This window comes from Martes martes, assembly GCF_963455335.1.
Source record: "Martes martes genome assembly, chromosome: 10".
NCBI classification, from domain to species: Eukaryota; Metazoa; Chordata; class Mammalia; order Carnivora; family Mustelidae; genus Martes; species Martes martes.
Genome location: NC_137898.1, coordinates 10,431,136 through 10,449,195, shown reverse-complemented (window position 1 = coordinate 10,449,195; position 18,060 = coordinate 10,431,136). Strand labels below are relative to the sequence as shown.

General features: G+C 51.8%; 1 protein-coding gene across 3 annotated transcripts in view; it reads left to right on the top strand.

The window, feature by feature from the left end:
• Window positions 1–577: 577 nt before the first annotated feature.
• The window catches only part of CD6 (CD6 molecule), a 38,313-nt gene continuing 20,830 nt past the window's right edge, over window positions 578–18,060 (top strand). Inside the window, exon 1 of one of the 3 annotated variants that reach the window (XM_080815325.1) lies at window positions 578–815. In XM_080815325.1, the coding sequence (XP_080671451.1) occupies window positions 755–815 (61 nt within the window). In that variant the 5' untranslated portion in view covers window positions 578–754. The remainder of the gene's footprint in view (window positions 816–18,060) is intronic. The other 2 variants (XM_080815327.1, XM_080815326.1) reach the window with 2 other exon arrangements.

Genomic DNA, 18,060 nt, shown 5'->3' with positions numbered 1-18,060 from the left:
CCTTCCTGGACCAGCCCCCATGCCTGAGGAATGAACACCCAGACCAATGCTCACCAATGGGGGGTCCTACAGTCTCCTGTGCCTTCTCAGAGGACATCTCCAGCCTGTAAGGAGATGGGGACCAACCATCTCTCAGGTCTTCTCCACTTACAATTCTCTTAAGGGAATCTGAGGCTTTCTCTTCTCAGAAGTACAAGACTACACCCTCCTGCCCAGTCATTAACACACCCAAGGACGAAGTTAAGTCTTGGGGTTTTATCCCAGAAGAGCTGGATTTCTGGGGACCGGGAGAGGCCTTGGGTCATGTGTCCACTCTTCCCACATGTATTGATTGAGCATCTACTATGAATCAGATCTCCAGAAAGGAAGCATGCCCTCACTTCCCTTTTCCTTAGGAGACACTAGGAGGAAATGTGTCTGTGTGTGTATGTGTTTGTCCTACTCTGTGACTCCTGGGCTCAGCCAGACTGGGTGGGCTCACAGCAGAGGCAGCTGGGTTCTCCCTCTCAGCCCCTGTGATACCAGCCTGGCTTCCTGGAGACCAAAACCACAAGTAGAGCGCAGAGGCGTGAGAGACACTCACAGGCTGGGTTTGGTCGCATGCGTGCAAAAGAGTGCTCTCTCTCTTGCAGACAGAAAGTTATAAACAGGAGCAGCAAAGGTCCGAGCGGGTGCGAGGAGCTCATAGCAGCCACATCCCCCTCCTGACCCCAGGATGGCCCTTCCCATGGACAGGCACGCATAGCGGTCAGAGATGGCACCAGACATGTGGTTCTTCTCTGCGATCGTCGGATTGCTGACAGCAGCCCTCTCAGGTAGGGCCCCTTTCCCACCCCTGCCACCCGTGCTGGAGGACTTGGGTCCTGGCCTCTTGGCCCCCTTGCTGGTCATTTTCTCACTCACGTTTCTAACCTTCTAGCCAAGACTGTCCCAGGGAGGCCCCAGCTCTGGCAACGGTGACTGGGACCTGGAGAGGGTCCAGGAAACTCCCAGAGGGGCCAGGGCTGTGCCTGGACAGTGCTAGAAGACTCCCAGGCATGAGATGGTGTGGGCAGCAGAAGTGGTGTCTCCACAGAGGGCCCAGGGTCTGAGGAGGGAGACCCCTCCCACCATAGATTTGGGAACTCCCCCAGCCCTATTTCTTGGCAACTCTCAGTAGGGAGCAGACTGCCTTTCAGAGAAGTAGCCCCACTGGTGATTGTATTCTCAACCCTGAAGCTGAGGCTCTCGACTCACTAGGCTTCTACCATTCACAGTAGAACTGTCCAGAAACAGAACTCAGGGAAGCCAACGGGCATTAAGGACAGCCGATGACTCCAGTGCAGCCAGAGGAGGGGTAGTTTAGGGTAAAAATGAACAGGATAGCTCTTCCTCCCCCCATCCTGAGCTCCTCCTGGGTGCCAAGGCCCTTTGCAGTCTGGGCTGGGACATCATCAGGTGGCCAGAAAGTTCAGGGGCTGGCCATGCTCCTCGGAAGCTGTTGGCCTCTCTGGGGTCCAGGCTGGCAGGAACTGAGCAGGGGCCCATCCTGCCTCTGTTAGAACCTTGCATTTGGGGGATGGGGGGAATGCATGGAAACAGAATTCTGGACCCAGGAGTCTGGGCCCACCTGGCAGTGGAGATACCAAGTGTTTTCACTTTGCTTTCAGGAGACCCAGAGAGTCCCTACCGGGGGGGGGGGCATCCAAGTCGACTAGGAGAATGGGGAGAACTGGGGAGCTTTTTAGGGTGCGGGCGGCTCTTCTCTCTACCTCTATCTAGAGGCATGTGCTCCTGACCCCACACTGATTCAGGGAAAGCCATTTCACTGTGGGAGCGGGAACACGTGAGCCTTCAGGTCCATGTGGGGTGGTTTGGATTCGGCTCTGCCAAGAGCACCTGGAACTCAACCACCTTCTGCCCCGAGCTAAGACAGACAGATGGTCAGAGGGGCGTCCCTCCTTCCCCACCTCCATCACCGCCACCCTCTGTCCTTTTCCATGAGCCCCAGTCACCAGCCTCGGCTCAGAATGAAGTCTGGGACTGAGGGGTCTGCTGCCAGAGCCCCGGGGAACTGGCCTTGAGTGGTGCCTGACAGCAGGTGGGAACCCAGGGCCCCAGCAGAGCTCGGGAGGGTGAGATGAAGGGTCTCCTGGAGCCACGGTCCCTAACCCCCAGTCCTTTACGTCCCTTCCTCACACTCCTGCCTGGCCCACCCCACTCCCTGTACAGACATTTACTTCATGTTTCTGAAACTACATTTATAGTCAATGGCCTTCCTTGTTACCAACAAGTGTTGAGAGGAAACTTTATGTCACTGTTGTAAGTGGAAAACTGACATCATATGTCCTAAGTAAGAGGGGAAGGTAAACATAAAAATAAATGGGGATGGAAACCAATTCCTATTACGTGCTAGCAAAAAGTTAAAAGGATGCAAAGACCCTGACGCCTGAAGCCTACACCTGAGCTCCCTGTTGAAGGGGACATGGGGGACGGCAGTAGAGATACCCTGTCCCCAAACTGTCATTTTCTTCTTGGCTTTCCAGGGGGACTGATAGCATTTGGAGCAGGGAGGAGCCTCCTTGCCATGAGATTTCATTGCACTAAATGCTGCTGAAGGGCCCCCGGTGGTGTGTGTCTCCTGCTGGGAACTACAACCTGGCAGGAAGGGCCTGGGAGGCAGGACACTGTGCTCCAGAGCCCGGGGGATGGGGCAGGGAAGTCCAGGGTGGGCCGCTGTCGGGAGGCCGCTCCTCCTGCCTGCCCGGGTGGTCCTTACCCTCCACCCAGGTCCAACAGGCCCCAACCCCAGCAGAACCCAGCCCTCGGCGGGCAAGGTGGACCCCAGATCTGCTTGTGGGGTTCTCCCTGGCGAAATCCGTGTGTTGGGCAGATCAGGTTGCCTAAAGGAAGCAAGGACCTCCCAGGAGAGAAAGAAAAGGAAAGAAAAACAACAGAGAAGAGGGAGGAAAGGGAGCTGGGAGAACAAGACCCAAGAGAGAGTCCCAGGGCCTCCATCCCGAGAGCTGTGGGCCCTGGGAGGGTTGTCCTGGACCTCCGGGCCCTGGCAGACCCGGTCATGGCCTCTCCTCGCCTGCTCTCCTTTACAGTCCCAGCGCCAGGCTCCGTCCAGGGCCTCATGACAGCTATTTCTTGGGCCAGGCTGGCCTAGATTCTGGGCTGTTCTCTTCTCAGGCTTGGGTGTGTGCTGATGGATGAATGACGTGGGGGCTGGGGGGACCACATTGTCTCATTCTGCTGGTGCTCCCTGGAGGCCTGGGTCCAGGACCAGTTTGTCCCCCTACCCTCCAGGTTTGTGCATCCGTTTCCTGATCAGCCAGCTGGGGACAAAGAGGCAGCGAGAACGAACTTGAAGCACTTGGTTGGGGAGGACAGGGTGGGGTCAGGAGACCCGGGGCATTGCCTGGGCCTGGCCTCTAATTCACCACGCATTCTTCTCTGATCTGGTTTTTGCACCAGTGAAATGGGTTGCTTGGGGCAGAAAACCACTAAGGGCTTGGTCAGATCTGACATTCTGTGTGTGAAATAGTAACAAATAACCAGACCTTTCCTCTGAGGGCCATGCTGAGGTCGGTGACTCTAATTCCATCTGAACCATGGTCGGTGAGGTCCTTGGGGGCTGCTGTTGGGCACTAGGAAGGCCATTTGTGACTACTTTAAAAGTTTCTTGAACAATCAAATTTTTAAAAATCTGGTTTTTTCCTTCACTTGTAAATTCACGATCCGAAGTTCATTTTTATTTATAAGTCCGGTAATTTTTAACAGTGACTCTCAGGGAGCCTTTGATTAATATTTCAGCAGATCAGTTCAAACGGAATAAGCGTCCTTAAATAATAAATACCCTCTCACAAAGGCAGCTAATTAAGTGCCCTTAGATCTGTGATATCCCGTACAGCGACCACCAGATTACGCATTTGAAACACGGTAGTCCGAGTGAACAAGGGTTGGGAAGGTGACATACAGAGCAGATTTTGAAGATGTGTTCAAAAAAAGAACATCAAATGTGTCGTTAATAACTTATTTATGCATTACGTGTTGAAACGATATTTTGCATAGGTTGCGTTAAACACCTTTTATTATTAAAATTCAGTTTGTCTTCTCCTTTCTGACTTGTAAAAAACATGGCCACTAGAAAATTGTAAATGACCTATGTGGCTTGTGGTTATGTTTCTACTGGAGAGCACTGCCTTAGATCATCTGAACTGCATTTGCAAATTTAATGAATCTGATTCTCCTATAAATGCTTCAAATACCTCCAAGAAACAAGCCTTTTCTAAGGATTTCAGGGAATACTTTCTGATCTAAAAAACTGACGTTTAAACAGAGTGAATATTAAGTTCTCTCAAGTGTTCTAATGTTTACAGACATTGCCAAATTTTCTTAAATTTTTAAATTAAAATTTCAATCGAGGTCTATTACTCGGTCACACACATGAGAAATGCCAGCAGCCAAGTGTTGGTAAACATCACTGATCCAGGGCTCCATGCAACTGATCTGACACTGAGCATAAATGTGTAATTACTAGGGGTTTTCATGTACTTCCACCACCTTTATTTTTAAAATCGAATCTTCTTGGGCTTCAAAGCCACTTACCGTCGAGAAAAAGATTGTCCCATAGCCGTTAACTTGGCTGATCGCCAGCCGATGGGAGTGTCTCTATCACAATGGACTGACGTGAGGTCAGCTTTTTTATTGTTTTGCCCTAGTGTAAGAAATAATTCCTATGTGCCGTTGACGGGTGTGCACGGTGCTTCTGGATAGCCTCTGCCCTCGGCTCAGGCTGGTCCCTCAACCCATGACCTCTGGACCCAAGTTCTACAAACCTAATTCTCAATGTCCCCCACGTCCAACTCAAGGGGCTTGACCACTTGATTGGGTTAAATGAAACAAATGTGTTTATGATTCTCTAGTTCTATCCTTTCACTTCTTTCCCTGCTGGCAAGACTGCAACTGACAGATGTGTAAATAATGTATGACCGGCGTTTGTGTATTTCTTCCTGCTCAGTCTGGATCTCTGGCCCTGCGTCAGTGACTGGCGGGGGCATTCGCTTGGCGGTCACCACCGTGGTGATGTGGGACGAGGCAGCTCCTGGGGAACTGTGGGTTATTACAGAGGGATCTAGAGCGAGTAAAAAACACTGTCCACAGACTCCCTCGTTTCGTTTGTATTGATCGAGGCCCGCTCTGAGCCAGCCTCACTTTCTGATAGGAAAGCTCAGGAATTAAATTGGGCCCCCAGCTGTTGGATTCCAAGGCTGAAGCATCAGCCGTCTTCCTGGAGACAGGGAGGGATTCAGCGAACTGAGGCTCTGGGGCAGGGGCTTGGAAGAAAAGACCAGGCTTCCTCGACAGCCATGAAACCATCAACCACCACCCATGCCATGCTCAGCCCTGCACTGGGTCTGGAATCCCCAGGCCCACCTCCTGTCTGCTCACTGTGTCCTCCAGACCCTCCGTCCCACCCTCGGCACTATCTCCCACCCCCCACCCCCGACCCTCCGGGGCCAGGGCAACCAGAGCTACTCAGTGCAGCACTTCCTGGGGGCCCTCGTTCCTGCCCCTTCCCAGCATTTTCAAAAGCTACCATCTATCTGACAATTTACTTAATACTTTTAATTGTTTTAAAGTGTAAATACGCTCATTTTTAGAGAAAACTTCATGTTGCTCCCTTAAAAATAAAGCCGTTGTACATCACTTCACGGTCGTAAAGGTGAAAATAAATGTCATGGAAACAAAACAATGTCACTAAATTCAGACGTGTGGCTGCTTTCCCTTTGCTCAGACGGGAGGGTTTCTAGATGTCAGGCATTAAAGACTAGTGCCCTGGGAGATTTTCTCCTCCAAATACTCAGAATGGCTGAAAGGGAAATACAGGGTATAACTTCCTTCATGTTGCTAACGTAAGACCAGGTCAGCGACCCCCTAAACCATTTCTCAAACCTTTGTTTGTGTGTGTGCCTCACACTTTGGAAATACGGATCCAGAAAAGGGACAATGAGGCTAGACGGTCTGTACCCCTTACCAGACACAGCCCAGGGAAGCCTTCTGCTCACCTTCCCAGGGGACAACACCCTGGACACAGGGACCCCATATCAGGCTGCCCCCAGGCCCCTTAGGCAGCCCCTGGATTCCTGGTGAGCCTTGAAGTCAGGGAGGGTGCCCAGAATCACACCCCCTAATTTAGCTCTGGGAATTGAGCCCCTGCAACATGGGGAGAAGGAACCTGGAGGACGGGTGAGGTGAGGGTGGATTCTTAGAACTCACTCTCGCTCTCGATCGCTGGGTAATCTTGGGCAGGCTCCTTCCTTTCTCTGGCCCTACTTTCTTCATTGAACACTAAAGACCCAGCCGAAAAATCCTTGTACTCCGTGTCTGTTCCTCAAGGCTTTTACCATGTATGGGCAGGGCAGTGGAGATCCGGCTGTTAGAAACCAGTCCGTGGGGCTGTCTGGGTGGCTCAGTTGGTGAAGCATCTGCCTTCTGCTCAGGTCATGATCTCTGGGTCTTGGGATTGAGCCACACATCTTCCTGCTCCTCGGGGAGTCTACGTCTCTCTCCCTCTCTCCCTCTGCCACTTCCCTCTGCTCATTCTCTCTCTCTCAAATAAATAAAACCTTTTTAAAAAGGAAGGAAGGGAGGGAGGGAGGAAGGAACCAGCCCGTTTTGGCACAACATGGTAACCCCAGCCTGCATTTGCCATGTGGAGTCAGGGACCCTGGCATCCATCAGATTTGGGTTCTCAGTCCCAGCTCTGTGTGACCCAGAGGTGATTTTTAGCTTCTGTGTGCCTGCCTGCTGCAGATAAAAACACCCACCTTGGGGCACCTGGGGGCTCAATTAGTTAAAATCCACCTTCAGCTTGGGTCATGATCTCAGGGTCCTGGGATCAAGCCCCGCGTGGGGCTCCCTGCTCAGTGGGGAGTCTGCTTCTCCCTCTCCCTCTGCTCCTCACCATGGTATGAAAGTTAATTTAGATAATGCGTTGGAGACGCCTGGGTGGCTCAGTTGGTTAAGCGGCTGCCTTCGGCTCAGGTCATGATCCCAGCGTCCTGGGATCGAGTCCCACATCGGGCTCCTTGCTCCGCAGGGAGCCTGCTTCTCCCTCTGCCACTCTGTCTGCCTGTGCTCACTCTCTCTCTCTGACAAATAAATAGATAATGCGTTGGAAAGTGCCCAAACATAGCACGGCTTTAAAATGTTAGCATTACAAATGCTACAGAGCAAGGAAAGGCTCTTGCGTGTGTGAATACAGGATTTAGTGGTTAACACGCAGTTTGCATGGCAAGCTCGTTTACCCACATCACAACCCCATGTATAGATGAGGAAAGGAGGGCTCTCAGGGCGGAGAGACTGGCCCAAAAGTCTGTAGCTAGTACGTGTCAGAACTTCAGCTTACGTGTCCTGACGAGCAGCTCTGAGTCTTTCCTAGCAAGGAGTGGCCTCGCTTGTCTCTGGGCTGGCTGCCCTCGGGGCTCCATGCAAATATGAAGCATCTCCCCCAGCTACTACCGCCCCCCGCTTGCAGCCAGTGGGGGCTCTGAGGTCCCCTGGAAGGCTTCTTGGGGACAAATGGGGTCAAATGGGGCTGTTCTTACCAAGGCCCAGCCCTCACGGGGTCTGCTGGGCACCTACCCTGCCTACCTGGGCCAGAAATGGATGAGACCATAGCTAGAGAGGCGCCATGAGCCCCAGGAAAACCTGCCCGGCGGGATGCTAGGTCCATTTATTGAGCACCTGCTGTATGCCAGGCCCCGTACGACAGTGAGATGTAAGATATGAAGGTTTGCCCTTGAACACTTGAAGTGTTGTGAGGAAGACGATAAAACACCCAAGGGTCAGCCTGGGATAGGTGCAGGGACAGGTACAATCCAATGACGGCTATAAGCACCACCCACTGCAGGGCACTCTCCATTCTGAGTAGCAGCTAAGCTGAGCCCGTCCCGCCCCAACATTGGGGCAATCACCCCATTTTACAGGTGGGTCAACTAAGGCTCAGAAATTTATGTATTTTGTCCCAGGCTGGTGGCTGATGTGGAGTTTAAAGCCAGCTCCGTAGGTCTCCAAAACCCACATTCTCCATCACGGGGCTACACGCCTTCAGGAGCTGGGAGTCCGAGGAGGGAGAGCTCAGGCCTCCTGGAGACACAGGGTGACTTCCCAGACAGGGAACACGGATGTCTCAGGGGTCTAGACAGATAGAGAAGGACGGCACAAAGACAGAAATGAGAGCACACAAAAACTGCTGGGGTCTGAGTGAATGTATATCGGTTAGTTAGCTGTGTTGCATCAATACGAACTTCCTGGTTTTGGTCATTTACCCTAGTTAGTTACCTAATATGTCACTATCAGGCGAGGCCAGCCAATAGGTACAAGGGCCTCCTCTGTGCTGTTTTGCAGCTTTTTGTGAGTCAAGTTCAAGAGGGGAGAAAACCATTCCAGGCAGAAGGGCTGATTTGAGTAGAAGCCTGGAGGTCCAACAGGCAAGGCAAAAGCGTAAGGGGGCTGGCTGCAGGGAGGGGTTGACCAGCCCGCCCCGCTGGTCCTGTAGGACCTGTTTTCTTCCTCCTGACTCATCCCCACTGCTGTGTGAGGAAGCTTCAAAAAGAGAATACTCATGAGAATGCCAAGCACAGTGACCGGCACACAGTAATTACACACATAAACCATACATTTCAAGAGGTTTGCTGGGCGATCATAGGGGTAACGGCCTCCTGGGCAGCACTCTGTAAGTTCATAAGTAGCCCTATGACATGTGAGTGGTTACCTCCATTTTACTGAGGGAGTCCCGGAGGCCCAGAGAGGTGAAGTGACTTTTCCTAGATCACACAGCTAATAGATGCCCAGCTGGTAGATGGTTAGTCGGACCTTATGACTCCTAACCCATGTTCTTTCCCAGCTCTGGAAAATAGGCAGGGTTTGGGCCATGGACCTCATCCACCTTAAGATTTCTCAGGAAAGTTCTCGCATTCTCTGGAGGCTTTCCTCTCACCCACTGCGCGCTGGGCTGTCATGGAACCGGAAAACAAACAAACAAACAAACAAAAAACCTTGAAGCTACTCTTGAGTCAGAAATCACTTCCTGGATGAATATCCTCTCTGAGCCTCAGTTTCCCCAGCTGTAAAACAGGGTTGATGGACACCTCCAGAACCCAGGTCTGAGATGAGGCTCCACGAGACATTGGCTATGAGGTAATTGGGGGGAAATCTGGGGCTCCTTGGGGGTATTGAAAAGCCCCACGGCCATAGCTGCTGCTGGGCCTGGGGCCACGGTAAGAGCTCACGGGGACAGCAGAGAAAGACGAGAGGGAAGCCCCAGTTTCCGCCCACCATTTTGTAGATTTCTGTGGCCTGAATGCCTCCTGCCAGAAAATGGCCGCCAAGGGAGCCTCCGAGAGGCCGGCCTCAGCAGGGAGGCAGCATGGAGGGGCTGTGAGAGGCCTGGGGAGACACAGACTGGGATCCCATTACAGGAAAGTGACCCCCTGGCTTTTCCCTGGCCTCCACCTGTGTTAGGAGGTGGTGGGGCACATTAGGAGGTCCACCCTGTGTTCCAGGCTTCCCCCAACCACTCCATCATAGCCGAGCTGAGCTGGGCTCTCCCGGCAGTCCTGGCAGATACCCAGGGCGCCTATGCTGGGAGCCACAGGCTGTGTGGGCAAGGAGCTTACCCATGTCTTGGGGATCTCACCTGAGCACCCCACTTCTAATTTGGAAGTCACCTGCGGAGCCCTGAGTGAGGGAGGACACAGAGAAGTCACTCTGTCCTCACAGCTCTGCACAAAGCCCAGCACAGCTTTGGCCTTTATAGAAGCACATTTTATAGATGCACTAACTGGTGCTCAGAGAGCTCCAGCCATGTCAGAAGTGGGACCAGCGTCATGTTCTGGTCACGGCCCACCCTCCTGCCACCTCACTGCCTCTTTCTAAATGGAGCTTAGGGGAAGGATTTTATTCATGCTTTAGTATGAATTTTGGTAGCGTGCTTACCTTGGCCTGGGAGGAGAGCACGGGAGCTGGGCTGGGCGGGGGGCAGAGGTGAGAAACCATGACCCGGACGGGAGGAAGTCCATCCGCCACTCTGTGCCTGGAGATTCACTTTCCCCTCCTTCCATCGGCTGAACTAAAGTAAAGGCACTCTCCAAACGAATTAAACTCCTTGGAGAAATGTGCCACACTCTCCAGACAGGATGCTAGAAATATCATGACAGTATCTGGGTTGGAAGAAACCCCAGAGGGCCGCCAGTCATCGACTCCTCTTTGTCAGAGGAGAAACAGAGGTGCAGAGTGTGGGGTGGGGTGGGGGGGGTGGGGATGACGCACCCAAGGTCACAGAGCCAGAGCTGGGGTGGGCAGCCTGGTGGGCAGGGGCGGTTTGGGCGGGGGGGGGGGGTGTTCTGTGCTCTCGCTGCCTCGGGATGTGGTCCACCATGGTCTGAGGTGAGCACAGGTGACCTGGGCTCTGACATGTCAGCTTGGTGAGGCGAGGAGCTGGCTTCCTACACCCACTCTTCCTGCACACCTCAATGGCAACCCATTCTCAGCCTCTGTCTTCTTTTTCTCTCAGGTTTTTTTTTTCTCCCCAACATTTTATTTCAAAATAATTTCAGACCAGCTGAGAAGTTGCAAGTTCCATATGCTCGTCACTCAGATTCCCCAACTGTTAACATTTTACCACAATTGCTTTACATTTTCTCAGCCTACCCGTTTTTTGGGTCTGTCTATCTCTTACTCTTGGCCTGAATTCTTTGGGAGTAGGTTGTAGACATAAGGCCCCTTTCTCCTAAATACTTCCATCTGTCTTTCTTTTTTAAAAAAAGGACAGTCTCTCATCTAACTGCAATACACATGTCAAAATGGGCTGGTTGACATCAATAAACATTAATAGATAATCCACAGACCTTTTTCAGATTTTTCCAATTGTCCCAATAATGACCACTGAGGCATAAGAAAATTCTAGTTGGTGTACCATGCTTTATTCTTGTCTCTCTTTATTTTCCTTTAACCTAGACCATTTTCTCAGATTTTCTTTCTTTTTCATGACATCGATCCTTTTAAAGAGTATAGACCAGTTACTCCTTTCTTTTTTTTTTTTTTAAGATTTTATCCATTTATTTGGGAGAGAGTATACATGCGGGGGCAGGGGGTGGGGAAGCAGAGGGAGAAGCAGACTCCCTGCTGAGCAGGGAGCCAAACACAGCGCTGGATCCCAGGACCCTGGGATCATGATCTGAACCAAAGGCAGACGCTTAACGACTGAGCCACTCAGGCGCCCCAATAATCCAGTTAATCTGTGTAATATCCCTAATCATATTTGGTTTGATGGTTCCTCATGATTAGTCATGCCTCCTGTGGCAGGAATAGCACAGACGTGCTCAGTGTTCTTCTCAGTGCGCTGTATCAAGAGGCACGCGGAATCAGCTTGTCCCATCTTGGGGTTCTAATTTTGAGTGCTTGGCTAAGGAGATGTCTGCTAGGTCAAGTGACTCTTTTCTCCTTTGTAACACATATGTCTCTTGTGGGCACATTCTTTGAGACTATGTAATAATTTTAGCCCCCCTGCGAACTTTTACCCACTAGTTGTAACATGATCGGTGATTCTGGCCTGAGCTGGTTATTATCACCACCATTTCTGGATGGTGATGTTAGATCTCCATCACTCCTTCTACAAGTTTAGTCGCTGACTTGGCTTGCTTTGCTGATTCAGGGGTAGGAGCCAACTGGCTCAGTGCTTGGAAGGCTGGAGCTGATGAGTCCCCTCCGGTCGAGCCTCTAGCGGCCGCCATCTTGCCCGGCCTCAGACGTTGGAGCTTGGTTCACTCCTCTCTGCTCCCAGGGCCACTTCTCTCCCCTCCTACAATTCCTGCCATTGATTTGTTGAGCTCCAGCTCCATGTGGGGCAGCATTTTCAGCCACTGAAGATATAGGACAAAGCCTCAGACTTCAAGGAGCTTCTATTCTAGTGGGGAAAATAGAGCAAGCCTGTTTTAAACCAGTATCACATCAGGGGCGCCTGGGTGGCTCAGTGGGTTAAAGCCTCTGCCTTCAGCTCAGGTCATGATCCCAGGGTCCTGGGATCGAGCCCTGCATCGGGCTTTCTGCTCAGCGGGGAGCCTACTTCCCCCGCTCTCTGCCTGCCTCTCTGCCTACTTGAGATCTCTCTCTCTGTCAGATAAGTAAATAAAATCTTAAAAAAAAAAAAAACAGTATCATATCAGAGAGATATATGCAGCAAGGGAAATAAAACAAAGGCAGACCGAGAGTGAGTGGGATGGGGGTCCCCATAAGGCTTCTGGGAGGCATTTGAGCAGAGATGTGAGTAATGAGATTAGTCTGGAATCCTGAGAGATGGAAAGATCGGGGAGAAGGACCTTCCAGGTGGAGGGAGCACAGGCGTGGAGGCCCTGAAGTGGAACGGTTGGTTGATGGGTGTGCGGGACGAGATTGCAGAGAGGGAGGGTGAGCAGAGAGGATGGAAGTGGACAGGCTGCTGGTGTCGGCGAACACAGAGCACATAGGGGCTTGGAATGAGCCCTCGGGAAACGGGAAATTATTGGAGAGTTTTAGGTATTGAAGGACGTGATCTGATTCACCTTTATGCATATACAATTATTGAATGACCTTTGTCTATGATCAACGCCATATTTCAGCCTACATCAGTTTATTAAAGCCTAGAAACCTTCTATCACCATTGTACCGCTCCAACAAATATTACTTCAGTAAATAGAATATGTCCATATAAACAAAATACTGGAAACATGGTGGTGTCGAAGAGCCTGCTCCCCAAGCCTGGGCCACTCTTCCCTTGCACAGGGTGTTGGGTGTTCAAAGTTGAGCCACATCAGCCCGGACTTGTGACCCCAAGCCCTGGAGAGCTGCAAAAGGATGAAGCCGCTTGCTGTGGGATTCAGTGCTATTTGTTAACCCATCTTAAGTTGTCTGGTTTGGGAAACGAGGCACTGGTGGCAGGGTTGGGTCAGGGCGGGGGCAGTGGGGACAGAGGAGGCAGTGCTGTGACAGAGGGAAGGGCAGTCCGTGGAGGACCCCAAATCAGGAGGAGACAGAGGCCAGAGAGCTGCCTCCCATTCCAGCAGTCAGCCCGCAGCTGGCCCATTTTAGCCTGGAGAAACTGAGGCCCCCGAAAGGGGCAGGGATGTCCCTAAGGTCCTAATAAAGGCTGGTCTCAATTCCACCATCTTCCCTTGTGGCTCCCACCCAATTCCAGCTGAAAATTCACACCCGCCGTACACACCCGTCATCCTGATTGTAAAAACGTTCCCACAACCACTTGTAAAGAGATCTCGCACAGCTCGGCCTCTCATTCTGGATGGTGGGAGTTTGCAAGTCCCCTGAGCGATGGGGGCGTTCAGTCCTGTCAGCCTGAGGGGGGGCAGGGTGTGTAGACAGGCATGGTGCTGGCCTCGAACCATGTCCGTCAGGATGGTGGTGAGAACGTGGACGCTGGGGTCTGGCAGGCGAGCGTCTGATCCCAGGAGCCAGCACCTCCTCAGTGGCCTGGGGCAAGTTCCTGAACCCTCCTGAGGGAGAACGGGTACATCCGAATGTAACGCCTCCATTCTTACACTCTGGGTGGACTTTACATCCTCCCCGAAGAGCCTTGCAGGCCCTTTCCAGCCACCTGTCCAGTCTCGGGCCCAGCCACATCAGCATAAGCCACGAAACGGTCCCAGAGAGTCTGGCCTTCTGGAAGTCAAGGAGGGGTTCATGCATGCATCTTTTGAGTTCCCCTCTTCTCCCTCTCAGAATTCTCTAGAAGCTCTCATGGGGTCTCCCCAACCCTTGCCTCTTGCAGGCAACCTTTGTTACAGGTGTGGGTTACTCCATTTTCTAGAGCCACCTTAACTCAGTACCACAGATCAGCGTGTAAGCAACAGAAAGGTATTGTCTCAATTCTGGAGGCTGAGAGTTGGAGATCAGGGCGTCGGCTGGGTTGGTTCCTTCTCAGGACTGTGAGGGAGTGTCTGTTCTGGCCTCTCTGCTTGCTTCTGGCGATTTGCTGGTGTTCCCCGCATCCCTCGGCCTGTAGAAGTGCCATTCTGGTCTCTGCCTTCTCCTTCACACGGCATTCTTCCCACGTGCACACGCCTGTGTCCACACTTCCCCTTTTCATGAGGACCCCAGTCCTGTCGGATTGGAGCCCACCCTAATGACCTTATTTTAACTTGATTACCTCTGCGAAGGCCCTCTCTCCAAATAAAGTCACATTCTTAGGTATTGAGGTCAGGACTCCCACTTATCTTTTTTGTGAGACACAACTCATTCCACAATTCAACTCAGCAGTGTGTGTGTGTGTGTGTGTGTGTGTACGCGCGTACCTCAGGGGTGGGATTTCTGGGCCACGACTATGGCAATGTTTTCTAAAGTGTTTGTCCCGACTTTGCTTCCTGCAGCAGTGTTCAGAGTCCCTGCTGACCCCCATTCTTAACACTCAGTGTTACCCCACTTCTTTTTTTTTTTAAGATTTTATTTATTTATTCGACAGAGAGAGAGATCACAAGTAGGCAGAGAGGCAGGCACAGAGAGACGGAGAAAGCAGGCTCCCCGCTGAGCAGAGAGCCCGACACGGGGCTCGATCCCAGGACCCTGGGATCATGACCTGAGCTGAAGGCAGACACTTAACCCACTGAGCCACCCAGGCGCCCCACCCCACTTCTTAATTATAGACAGTCTAGTGGGTGTAAGATCGTATCTCCCTGTGGCCTTACTTTGCATTTGGCTGATGACTGTGAGGCTGGATACTTTCTCCAAGTTTATGGTCTTGTGTGGTTCCCCTCCCTGACACGCCTCTTCTGGCCGTTTGCCCGTTCTTCTATTGCTTGCCTTTTCCTTATTGGTTTGTACACAAGCTGGTGTTTGGAGGAGGGTTTCCATTAGGAAAGGTAAGGAGAAGCAAAGAGGGAGGGGAAGTTAGGGCAACTTTCCTGGCCTTAAATTTGGAGGACTGACCCGCACAGTTACTCTTTCAGTAACTGTGAAACGGAAAACCACATCAGGTCCTCCACCTCTCTCTCTGGAATCCACGCAGCCAGGTACGACGCAGAATCTACAATGTTTGGATTTCAGAGAGGGGACATGGTGCCCTTTGGTATACTTTGTAATGTCAAAGCCAGAGTCTGGTCAGCCACTGGAACCACATATGTTCATATTTCTGCAGCAAAATGTATGATTTTCCATACCACGTGGAGTGAACAAAGACTATGGGTACCTTGCATCCGGTGTCGCCGCCGACAGAGTTATGAAAACACTTTTACTTTGAGGGTCTCTGGGGCTTTTGAATGGCACTAAGGGATTGTGCTTGCAAACCTGTGCCCCCTTTCTCTGCTAATCTCTTGGCTGCTCCATGAAGGTGATATTACCACCCCCATTTATGTGGAGAAAGACCACCGGAGCTCAGAGAGGTTAAGAAATCCAGATCCTGGTATGAAGGGGAAGAGATGGGATTTGGACACACATCAGTCTGACTCCAAAGCTCCCCCACGACCAGTTTTGCCGTGCTGCCCCCCAACCCTATGGGGGTGACTTCTTGGTTTCTCTGATCCCCAAGACTCTGGAGTTTGGAAACAGAGTCACAAGCCAGAGGAATGGATTGGGAGGGCGGAGTGCAGCAGGGAGTGAGTAGGTGCGAGATGAGCTGGCTGAGCCAGACCCTCAGCCCAAAGCAGTGGGTGCTGGTGGCCCGAGCCTGAGATGCTCATGTCAAAACTCTGCAAAACTTTCCAAGAGTCCATCATACCTTGGTACTGATCAAACATTCAGCCAGTCCTCTACTCACCCCTGATTGAAGTCTAAAGCCATGACACCATGCAGACAGGCACTGACTGGAGATCTTAGCCATCACTGGGGCAGGGGGCTGAGGCTTCTCCTTATTGAAGTCAGAGCTCGAGCACCTTTGCGGAGATGGGGCAGCCCCGTGATGCTAGGGCACTGGCAGGGAAAACGAGTGGTGTGCAGAGAGAGGAGGGTCACTGCTGCTCCTCCTGAACCACTCACCTCTGGAAAGAGGCAGGTTAGGTCTCCCAGGTCGTCTAAGGCTTGGATAACTCTTTGTCTCCATCACTTTCTCATCCCTGCAAACTCCTACTCATCCTCTAAGACCCTTTCCAATTGTCCCCCCCTCTTTGGACTCAAAGTTATTTTCTCCCACCTCTACTTTTCCCAGGGCCCTTTGCTCTGACCCCTGTGATCACCATTATAGTTAAGTATGATCAGCTGTGAGGACATCTGTGTCCCCCACCGCAGTGGGAGGCTTGGCACGGAGCCGGGCCGAGAGTGAGAATGAATAAAGGAATGAATGAATGCATATTCTTGGTTAAGGGTTAAGATAGGCAGAAATGTGGAAGGACTGATGAGCCACCTCAAAAAGCACCTTGCATGTGACTTGTGGAGGGGCACATGGGGTGACCGTGATGTCTGGCAGGCAACAATGTGGGCTTGGACTTGGACCTGAAATCATATTCTGGTCCCAGCCTGAAGTCACCTACTTGGGAAACCCTGGTTCCTTCCTCAGAGGGAGGCTGATGACTCCTAGCAGCTCTGGGGCCTGACACCAAGGTTCTGCTATCTTAGGGGGCTTTAGCCCACCTCTGAAAGTTCCAGCCCCGCCCCTAGGAGCGGGGGGGATTTTCATCCCGTGCCCACACTTGAGCTTCATTCACCCAGAAACTGCTGCTCCAGCAGCTCTCACAGACTCGAACCAGAGTCCCTCCAGAGAGCCAGTGGGTGGGGACAGGCCCCCTGGAAAACCCTGTGTGGCCCAGCAGGGTTTTGGCTTCCCCTGAAACCCCGAAACCCAGCCCTGCCCCCTGCACAGGGGGCCGAGCTCGGGGGGATTTTATTCTTGAATTTCTCCTTAGCTTAGCACACTAGTCCCTGTCCCTCCTCCAGGCCTCTGCTGGCGCTGAAGATCCTGCCCAGAATGCCCTTCTGCCTCCTCTCAGCAAGGCTGCCCGCAGTAGGATATGGGGAACAAACTTGGATTTGAGTTCTGGGTCTGTCAAGTCCCAGCTTTGGAACCTTGGGCGGGGACCTCACAGGGCTGTCACAAGGATTCTGTACAACAATGTCTGTGAAACACGCAGCGCAGAGGAAATCCTTAGTCATTGTGAGTCGGGTCGGCTCCCCCTGCCCCCGTGAAACACCCCTTGACCATTAAAGCCTGGGCCACAGTTTGCCTCCCCAGCAGTCCCTTTCCGGACTCTCTCTCCTCTGGGTTCCTTGAGGACCCTTCATGCCGCCAGAGAGATAGGGGTTCAGCCAGTTCTTGGCACCTGGGCCTCCTGGCTGGGTTCCAAGTTAAGGCCAGCCTGGGGCTCCCTCACCGCCCCCTCCTTCCTGCAGCAGAGCCCAGAGCAGGTCTGGCCATGGCACGATCCCAGAACTGTGGGTGGAGGTGAGTCTCTACAGAGACTTTTATTAAAAATAACGGTAACTAAGATTTGTTGAGCATTTACTATACATTATGCTTCCAAGGTCTATCCAAGTAGATACAGATCTAGTTCATGCTTTTAATTAAACAATCCGGTCTATGAATGTAATACAGTATCTTTAATTATTTCCTGCTGGTGGGCTGTTAGATTAACTTTCTTTTTTTAAGATTTTTTATTTATTTATTTTAGAAAGAGAGTGCATGAGCTGGGGCAGGGCGGCAGGCAGAAGGAGAGGGAGAAGCAGACTCTCCACCAAGGAGGGGACCCCCACGTGGGGCTCGATCCCAAGACCCTGAGATCATGACTGAGCCGAAGACGGACTTTTAACCGACTGAGCCACCCAGGCGCCCCTGCTAGATTACTTCTAATTTTCTTCCAGTACAAACAGAGCCACGGTAAAAATCCTTGTGCACGTTTGCATGTGAATATACCAGAGAAATTTTTCTAGGATATACACGGAAAGATGTAATTTGGGGGTCCAAGTATGACCGTCCTCAACTTTTTAAGGTATTATTGGCCGTGTTACTATTCATTCTATTTTTAAGGATATGATCATCATGTATAATTTCTTTGTAATCTGCTTTATCCATCTACTACGTGTACGTGCACACACCCA